The following is a 10,175-nucleotide window of genomic DNA, read 5'->3' as shown; positions in this document are numbered from 1 at the left end:
TACCTCTAAAAACTCACTGCCAAGCTCTCTTCCGCCTTCAGGACGGGACCGTGCACCAGCTCCTCCCCTCTGCCTGTGCTGCTGTCCCCCAAACTCCATGTGGTTGCTGCCTTCTTATGTCATACAGGTCTTAAGGTAAGTATTACCTCCTCAGGCCTCGTCTTCGAGCTAATCTAAAGCAGCTGCTCAGGCACTCCTTATCATAACACCCCGCTTTGTTTCCATCGCAGCTTTTATCATTCCCCCCAAATTTTCTTCTTTCTTTCTTTTTTGGTTTACTTGCCTGTTATCTGCCTCTACCTATCCCTAGCTCCCACTAAAGTGCCTGGTACAAGGAAGTTGCTTGATGTGTCTTGAATAATGAACTGTCATAAGTTCTCTCTTGCATTCTCTTACCTATGCTCAGAAAATTTCAGAAACCACAGCCATTCACTCATTTTTTAAAAACTCTAAAAGGATAAGATGCTTCCTTTTCTTTTCCTTGGAAAAACTATACAACTGTGCTATTCATTCATTCATTCACGCATTCACTCAACAAACTATTATAGACAAACATTACAAACACAAATAGGATACAATCCCTACCCTCAAGGAATTCATGGCCTAGTTGTGGAAGCAAACATGTCAACACATCATTATGAATATCACTTGATAAGTAAAAGATAGAAATTGCTTGAGGACTATGGAGAGTCTAACAATATTTGAGACTGGAAAAACAGGCAGTAACCAGACAGTGAAGGCTCAGCATGTTTAAGGAGTTTGAACTCATAGGGCAAAGTGGTGACAGAAATATTTGAGGAGGGAACTAGCATGGTCAGAGTTGCACTTCAGATAGACCATTCTCTGATTGCACAGAAGATACAACTTAGGCTGTATGGGTCTCGTCAAAGGCTGGTAAGAATAGTAAGAATGCAAAGAAGAGGACTCAGAATCAAGAAGCATTTAGGAGGTAAAATGGGCACGGCTTGGTGATTACTTGGGAGATACATATATATATATGAGAGAGAGAGAGATACACAGCAAAAGAGGTGGAGGGATGGGAAGAGAACAACCACCCTAAGCTGATATGTTAGTGCACAGGTTCTACAGTCAGGCACATAAGGGTTTAAATCTTGGTTCGGTCACTTACTTGCTGTATGACATTAACATCCTTAAGCTTCAATTTCCTTGTAAGTTAAATAGAAAGAATATGACAACTAACCTCAAAGGGTCATTGTATGAAATCATGTATGCAAAGTGCTTAGCATAGCGCCTGCTATATCAGAAACCTCCATGAATTGTTAAGGGGTTTTAAAATTACAGATCCTCCTCAACTTACAATGGGGTTATGTCTCAAGAAACCCATCGTAAGTTGAAAATATCATAAGTCGAAAATGCATAACCTAACAAACATCACAGCTTATCCTAGCCTACCTTAAACGTGCTCAGAACATTTACATTAGCCTACAGTTGGGCAAAACCATATAACACAAAGCCTATTTTACAATAAAGTATTGAAAACTTCATGTAAGTTGTGGAACACCTTACTGGAAGTAAAAAACAGAATGGTTGTAACTGTATCAGTTGTTGACTCTCCTATCATGCCTCACGGGGAGCTGTGGGTCACTGTCTCTGCCCAGCATCATGAGAGAGGATGGTCCCACATACTGCTAGCCTGGGAAGAGATCTAAATTCAAAGTAAGGTTTCTACTGGATGCTATTGCTTTCACAACATTGTAAAGCCAAAAAATCATAAGTCGAACCGTTTTCGTTGGGGACCATCTGTATTACCATCTACCTGAATCTGTGATCATATACCTACTTTTTCTCCAATGCTATGGATGAACTGTCCATGCTTCTAGACAAGGCCAATCCCTCTACTTGTGGGTAAGAGCCCATCCCTTCTTGCCTACATCCTTACATCCATTCCCTCTCTCTCCTACATCATCCATTCTGCCCTCTCTACTGAATCACTCCTTTAAATAAACACATATACAGTTAATTCTCCCATTAAAAAATAGAAAACCTTCTCTTGACCCAAGTTCCTTTTAGCTACCACCTTAGTTCCTTCTTTTCCTTTGTGGCAAACCTCTTTGAGTCACAAATTTCTCTCCTCCCATTCTCTTCTGAATCCATTATAACTGACCTTTTTTCTCCATAACTCTACTGAAGGTGTGCTTTCCCAGATCACCTCTATGTTGCTAGATCCAATGTTCACATCTTGCTTAACTTCTGAATAGGATCAGACATCGCTGACTACTCCCTTCTCCTTGAAACACTTTCATCACTCGACTCCCAGGTGACCAAACTGTCTGCAATTTCCTCCATCCCTCTGATCACCTTTTTCAGTCTCCTTTGCTTATTCCTTAACTTTCCAACCTCTAAATATGCTCAAGGCTCATTTCTCTATACTCCCTTGATAATCTCATCAAGCCTCATGGCTTTAAATGCCACCTATATGCTATTGAGTCAAAAATCCACATCTCTACTCTGGACCAATCCCCTGAAACCCTAGACTCCCATATCCAACTCCTACTCAACATCTCTACATTCAGATGACTAACATGTCTCTCAAGCTTAATGTGCCCAAAACTGAGCTTCCAATGCTGCCCCCCAAATCTGCTCCTTCCCAGTGTTCCCTGTATCAGTAAACGGAAACTTCATTCTTGGCATATAACTTCTAGCTATGACTTAGTAGCTTGAATCAAACCAACACTTCTATAGGAATTAGGAATATCTGTTGCTGAAAAGAAAAATAAAACCAAAGGATAAGAGTAAAACAAAAACCAAGAAAAGCTGAAAAAACAAAACAAGACAAAAATCACACAGGCGATTTGAAGGCACTGGAGAGCAACCAAGCCAGTGAGGACATAAGGGATTGGGATCCCAGGGAGAAGAAAAATACATAGTGATAGAGAACTTCTCCATTGCTTTTTCTCCTGGGGCATTTACTGAGTTTCTGAGCACAGCACTTAGTGCAGGCAGAAAGCAGTGACCCAGAAGTGTCAGGAGTCTTTCAGATCTGGGAAGATAAAAGTTAGAGTTGAGAACTTTAGACAGGTCTTGAAGGGACAAGACCCCAGAGATAGGGGGACCACAGAAAAGTAAATCGGACAATTTGCTTGACAATTTGCTTAATTTCCTTTTATCCTTGAGACATTTGGTTAATTCTAAGCTGCAAGGACACTAGAAATCAAGATACCAAGCAGGTGCTAAGTGGTCAAAAGCTAAGTAGACCTTTCCACAATCTCACAGAGCTGGGAATACAAACTTACAGAGTTCAAGGCCCCCCAAGATGGGGACCTGTTAAAATGCTAGGTTTTCTGTTGAGATTCTTAAAGGCCTATGGTCTGGAATAAGGGCAAACCAGAAATCTATCAGTCCTCCCAAAGCCTGAATCCTTTATTAAATGTCAACTCTGCCAGCTGAATAAAATTAAATCCTCCGAAGAAAAACAACATAAGCCAGAACGTCTCTGCATTTTTTTCTACACAATGCCCAACATTTAATCAAAACCCTTAGAGTGATCTTTAACTCGTTTCTTTCTCTAGCCCCCCACTTCTAGTCCATCTGTTTCTACGCACATCAAACACAATTTAAATGTCACTTTCTCCTCTGGCCCATTCAGAAACCACCTCAAAATTAAGAGATCAGACCTAAAATCTTCATTCAGTGTTTTTACCTCTAGCATTTACCATATACCTTTATGTTAGTGTTTATACAATGCCTACATCTGCTTTAGACCATAAGCTTCAAAGCACAGGAGAGATCTCGATCTTAATGGAATGCCTTATCATTTACCAGATACAGTTCTACGTATTTTACTCTTAACTCTTTTAATCCTCATGACAAACTCTTAAGAGATAAATTCTATTACCCCTATTTTGCAAATTAGCAAGATGAAGCACAAAAACATTACCTTGCCAGAGGTTACAGGGCTAGTATGTTGCAGAACCTGGATTTAAATCCACACAGCACTTAACTGAATTGAAGAACGCAAACGCAAATGCAAATAACCGATCGCTCAGGGATGCCTAAACTTCACTTACACAAACCAATATTCTTACATTGCCAGTACTAAAACCAATCCATTGCGTTTCAAAGGGCAGACTCACCCCATGTTGCTTCATTCTTCAGGGCAAAAGGGGCCTAAAAGACTCAAGAAAGTGCCTACCCTTTCCCAAAATGAGACGTCGGTGGGGCAGGCCTTCACGCTCCGTGCGCCCGAGGGTCCCTTGTAGGACTAGCAACAGAGCGGTAAGCAGAGAAGGCGGAAAATGCAGACCATCTGCGGAGGACGGCGGCAGGCGGCCCCTGGGGCGGGAGAGGTGGCGGTGCTGGGAGGCACCAGGGAAGCCCTGGCTCGGCCCTGGCACGTAACAGAGCTAGGAGCCCGGGTGCCACGCGTGTGCGACCGTAGGTGGACAGCCCGAAGTAGAGGCGCGGCGTCAGTGCCGGGAGAAGCAGCCGAGGGCGGCCCCCGAGGAACGAGGCCTGGGAGAACGGCGCCAACACAGGCCCCGCAAAGCCACACTCAAAAGTGGGGCCGAGGACCGCTGCCGTCCTCCTCAATCCTCCGCGGGGGTCCGCCATTCCCGGGTCCTTCACGCGCAGGTGCATCTACAAGGTAGACTTGGGTGGGCGGAGTCAAGAGCCGGAAGTGCCCTGGCGCACTGGTCTTCCTCCGAAACCCGCCAGCAGGAACTTCCCTGAGGTCCCGCTTCCAGCCGGAACGCTGGGTTGCTGGGAAACCGGTGCGGGTGGCGCCGGCGGGCTCAGTGCTGCACCAAGTAAGCCGAGTGTAGCGCCCACCTCCTGCCCTGGCAACTTCCCGTCCCGCCCGCTTCCCTTCTTGCAGCCTCTCCTTGCGTCGCGGAATCCCTGCCCTTGGCACTTCGTGCACCTCTTCGGCTCCCACGACACTTTCGTGGCCACCTGCTTCGAAGCCAAGCTTCACCGAAAGCGAAGCGGTCTGACCCTGGGCGTGGCCTGCACGTTGACGGACCGCGCCTCTCCGGCCATGGCCACCTACACCTACACCAGCCGGCCCCGGGCCCTGCCTTGCCGGCGCCGCCGTTACCGGGACGACCAGATGCAGCGGTGAGTGAGCCAAACAACCCCTCTGTGGTCTCCACCCCCACCCCCGCCACGTCCCGGGGCCGCGGGGTCCTGGCCCCTTCGCCCTGGCAAAACCTGCCTATGCTGCTTTCCCTTCTCTACACTCTGCGAAATATAAAATTTCCTCCCCTAAAGAACTCTCCCGTGGTGTGGAGAACTGAAGCAAGAAAGGGCATTAGTTAACTCTTATGATGATGCTGGCATGATTGATAACATGTGGACGGAACCGACTTATTTCACTAAGTTTGAGTCAAGTGATGTTTACTGTTGGCCGACTATGTGCCATGCAAGCACCTTCTAGGGGCATTTACAGACATTTTCTTACGTAGTCCCCAGTGCTGTGAACTTGGTCTATAACTCTATTATGCAAATGAAGAAACTGAGGTAAAAAGGTGTCACACAGGGCTTCCCTGGTGGCGCAGTGGTTGAGAATCCACCTGCCGATGCAGGGGACACGGGTTCGTGCCCCGGTCCGGGAGGGTCCCACATGCTGCGGAGCGGCTGGGCCCGTGAGCCATGGCCGCTGAGCCTGCGCGTCCGGAGCCTGTGCTCCGCGTACAGCGAAAAAAAAAAAAAAAAAGGTGTCACACACAATAGCGTGTCCAAAATGGGAGCCAACTAAAGCTGTTTCCACAGCAGTCTTTGGACAGGAATCGGGTTATCCTAACATGCTGGACCCCAAATTGTACTTTTACATTCATCAGTATTTGCAAATATTCAAATATCCATATTTGGAAAGGGCGTTAAATGTTATGGGTCTCTTAAAGTTCTTGCCATAAGCCTCAAATTTTGGAATCAGCAGAACTTTCCAAGAATTCAGGCTCCATGCAAGCAGGAACCTTTGTGACTTTTGTTCACTTAAGACTCTGCCTGACACATAGCACTCAACACAAGTTGTTAAATTAATGACTGAACAGGAGAAGTGTAGCTCTTGATGCTTATTTCAAACAGAGTCTAAATTCATAATTATCTTATTCTGACAATAAAGACTGCTTTTTTTTTTTTTTTTTTCTTTTTTGCTGTACGAGAGCCTCTCAGTGTTGTGGCCTCTCCCGTTGCGGAGCACAGGCTCTGGACGCGCAGGCTCAGCGGCCATGGCTCACGGGCCCAGCCACTCCGCGGCACGTGGGATCTTCCTGGACCGGGGCACGAACCCGCGTCCCCTGCATTGGCAGGCGGACTCCCAACCACTGCGCCACCAGGGAAGCCCAAGACTTCTTTTATAAGAAATGTCTACCACTTTAAGAAAGCCAAAACAAGAAAATTTAAATGTAAATTATTTATATTATAAAAGGATTCCATTTTAAAAGGGACTCCTTTGAGAAATACTTCCTGGTACCTTTAAGTGGTTGCTTACAAATCCTTCCTATTAAATCATACCAACAGTTGAAATAAGAATCAATGGTGGTTCATTACGAACAATTTTTTTTTTTTCATAGAGTTAGTTGATTGGTATATTCAAGTAATCTGTTGATTCAAGCCTTTGGAAGGAGTACTTTTATATTATGCCTTTGATTTTTCAGTTTAAAATTATCCTTATTGGTGATTTTCAATTTATAAAAGCAATATATACTTGTTGAAGCAAATGAAGAATGCAAAATAAGGGGGAATAAAGGCAGAGTTAATTATCTCCCACCGACCTCTACTCCCACTTTCTTGTTGTAACCAAATTTAACAATCTTGGGCTTCCCTGGTGGCGCAGTGGTTAAGAATCCGCCTGCCAACGCAGGGGGACATGGGTTCGATTTTCCCCTGGTCCGGGAAGATCCCACATGCCGCAGAGCAGGTAAGCCCATGCGCCACAACTACTGAGCCTGCGCTCTAGAGCCCATGAGCCACAAGTACTGAGCCCACACACCACAACTACTGAATCCTGCACGCCTAGAGCCCGTGCTCCGCAGCAAGAGAAGCCACCGTAATGAGAAGCCCGCGCACCGCAACGAAGAGTAGCCCCCGCTCGCCACAACTAGAGAAAGCCCGCGCACAGCAAAGAAGACCCAATGCAGCCAAAATAAATAAATTTTTAAAAAATTGGGGCTTCCCTGGTGGCGCAGTGGTTGAGAGTCCGCTTGCCAATGCAGGGGACACGGGTTCGTGCCCTGGTCCGGGAGGATCCCACATGACGCGGAGCGGCTGGGCCCGTGAGCCAAGGCTGCTGAGCCTGCGCGTCCGGAGCCTGTGCTCCGCAACGCAAGAGGCCACTTCAGTGAGAGGCCCACGTACCGCAAAAAAAAAAAAAAAATCGTATTCTTTCACGCCTCCTTGCTTGTTCACACATACAGGAGCATATGCACATATGTATAGAAGGTTTATTTCCAAAGTAGAATCATACTACACATATTGATCTGCAGTTGGCTCCCCCCATTTTATAAGCTAATTTCTTTATGTATACATGCACATACATATCTAATCTTTTAATAATTATCCTATCACTCATACCTGTGGGTTTTCTTAGTACAGCCTTATTCCCCAGCCCCTTCCCTTGCAAACCTACTCTCCCTCTCCTGCCCCCAAACCATGTTAATGACTTTGAATGAATACTTTTGTACTTTTCTCCAGGTTCACATGTTTATGTACACGTGTATAAATATATACATACACATACACAGCTACAAGGGCTTTACTTCATAGCAATGGTAACATACACAATTCTCAACATCTTTCTTCACTCACTTAATTCTTTGTGGAAATTCCTCCAATTATTTTTAATAGCAGCATGATATCCCCGATACCATATGTTATTAAAATTTTCCACTATTGATAGATATTCAGTTCACTTCAAGTTTTTACCACAAAGAAGGAAGTTGCAGTAAATAGCCTTATGTACTGGCTTTTTTATATCTATGAGGCAGATTCCCAGGGTGGGATTGTTAAGTCATGTGTATTTTAATACAGACAAATAGAACAAAATATCTTTCCTCCAGAAATGTTTAAACGTATCGTTTTTCCCACATCCTCTCCAGCAATAGGTGTTACAGATTTTTTTTCTTTTTGTCTTTGATATCATAAAAACAAAACCAAAATTTATCCTCACTATCACTTTTAATTAGCACTAGGAGGCTTTAATCAAGTAAGCATTATGTTTGGATTTTTCCGTTCTGAAAGATCACTGGCTACAGTGGATAGAAATGTTGGAAAGAAATGTTGTTCCACACAGTTAAGAGACTAAGAGACTTCTGCAACAGTCCCAGTAAACGGTAGTGGTGGCAGTGAGCAGTGGATGGATGCCAGAAAGATTTGGGGGGTAGAATCAATAGGATTTGATGGTTGTAGAAAATGGGGAAGAGGAAAGAGTCATGGGTGACTCCCAGGCTTCTAAACCAATTGGGTGGTTAGTAGTACCATTTAACGAAATAGAGAACACTACAGAAGTAACAAGTTGGAGTGGGAAAATGATAATTAGTTCAATTTTGAGGTTGCCTTTGAGACATTTGAGTGAGCTGTCATCAGGCATGTCAACTGGCTGTACAGTCTGGAGCTCAGAGGAGAGTTCTGAGCTAAAGATAGAATTGGGCGTTTTAGGTATATGGACATTAAGTGAAGCCTTGAGGGTGGATGAGGTCAACTCAGACAAGAGAAGGCTGAATCATGAGGAAATTCTTCAGTGGGGGGAACTAGCAAACACCTGGCTGAGAAAGGAGTCAGAGAAAAAGCAGAAGAGCATTCAGAATAATATGGTGGTATCAGGGAGGCCTGGGATGGAGAGCACTTCAGCGGGGAACTGGCCGGCTGAGCCGAACACTGTCCAGGAGCCGAGTAAGATGAGCAGTGAAGCATGTCTGGGTTTTGAGTAATATGATGCCAGGCTATCCAGTAGTGGTTTCAGTATGTGATAAACAAGCGATCTACTACCCCTAACAGAAGCATTTCTGAGAGAGTACTGTTATTGGTACAGGTAGCTATTTGGTTTCATAGCCACAAATGGCATATCGTTCAAAGAATTTCAAATGAAAATATCAGCTGTGTATTTTTCACTATTGATCATTCTGACCCCTGAAGTTAAAATTTTATTAATATTTTTAAAGTATCATTTTAAAATATCTTTGAGGTTAAAGAACAATAATAAATTTAACTTATTTTTAAGCCTGATTCTACTAATGTAACTTTTCAATTCTGGAATCAAAATTGTTTCAGTCCTTTAGAGCAAGCCCCATTTCACCTGGGCTCTTTTCAGGTTTGTTAAGTAGTCTTAACAGATTTACATCCTAAATCTAGCTCCACCTCTCACTAGCTAGGTAACCTTGGTCAGATTCCTTTCTGGGTCCACTTCCTCTTCAGTCAAATGGCAACCATCATTCCCAATTTGAAGCTTATTGTGAGCAATAAATAATATCTGGGAAGCCCCTGGCTTTATAATAAACATTCCATAAATGGCAGCCGTTTGTCTCCTTACTTTATGGACTGTGCTAAAAAAAAAAATCAATTAAAATATTTTCATCTTAAATGAAAATGTTTTCATTTCTAAATCCTATTAAAAATGAGTTGACTTCAGACAGAGAAAGACAAATATGACATCACTTATATGTGGAATCTAAAGAAGTGATATAATTGAGCTTATTAACAGAACAGAAATAGACTCACAGACATGGAAAACAAACTTACGATTACCAAAGGGGAAAGGGGGGAGAGGAATAAATTGGGAATTTGGGGTTGACAGATACACATTACTATATATAAAATAGATAAACAACAAGGCCCTACTATATAGCACAGGGAACTACATTCAATATCTTGTAATACCTTATGATGGAAAAGAATCTGAAAAATATATATATATATGTATAATTGAATCACTTTGCTGTACACCTGAAACTAACACAACACTGTAAATCAAGTATACTTCAATTTTAAAAAATGAATTGACTCCATAGATACCAATACTCTATTACAGTCATTATTTAGAATTTGCTTTTTTACAGAGCTGAAGAACCTATGCGTTACGGAAACATAATGTATGACAGAAGGGTGATCCGAGGCAACACTTATGCTCTGCAGGCAGTACCACTGGTAAGTATAATTTGAATAGTCTAACACAGAGCGTTCATGTGGTGAAGGACCAATTTTTGTTTCTTTTAATT

The 10,175-nt window shown here is 43.5% G+C and overlaps 1 protein-coding gene across 1 annotated transcript in view; it reads left to right on the top strand.

The window, feature by feature from the left end:
• Positions 1 to 4,256: 4,256 nt before the first annotated feature.
• Positions 4,257 to 10,175, top strand: part of RSPH3 (radial spoke head 3) — a 55,804-nt gene continuing 49,885 nt past the window's right edge. Inside the window, 4 exon segments of the mRNA XM_089921683.1 lie at positions 4,257 to 4,313; positions 4,369 to 4,560; positions 4,562 to 5,079; positions 10,017 to 10,104. Coding sequence (XP_089777809.1) covers positions 4,257 to 4,313; positions 4,369 to 4,560; positions 4,562 to 5,079; positions 10,017 to 10,104 — 855 coding nt within the window.

The sequence above is a fragment of the Delphinapterus leucas genome, chromosome 12 (genome assembly GCF_059928025.1).
Source record: "Delphinapterus leucas isolate spDelLeu-1000000601 "Yukka" chromosome 12, BTC_Dleu_Yukka2, whole genome shotgun sequence".
NCBI lineage: Eukaryota > Metazoa > Chordata > Mammalia > Artiodactyla > Monodontidae > Delphinapterus > Delphinapterus leucas.
The sequence above is the reverse complement of the archived record's forward strand: the minus strand, read 5'-3'. Positions and strand labels throughout refer to the sequence as shown.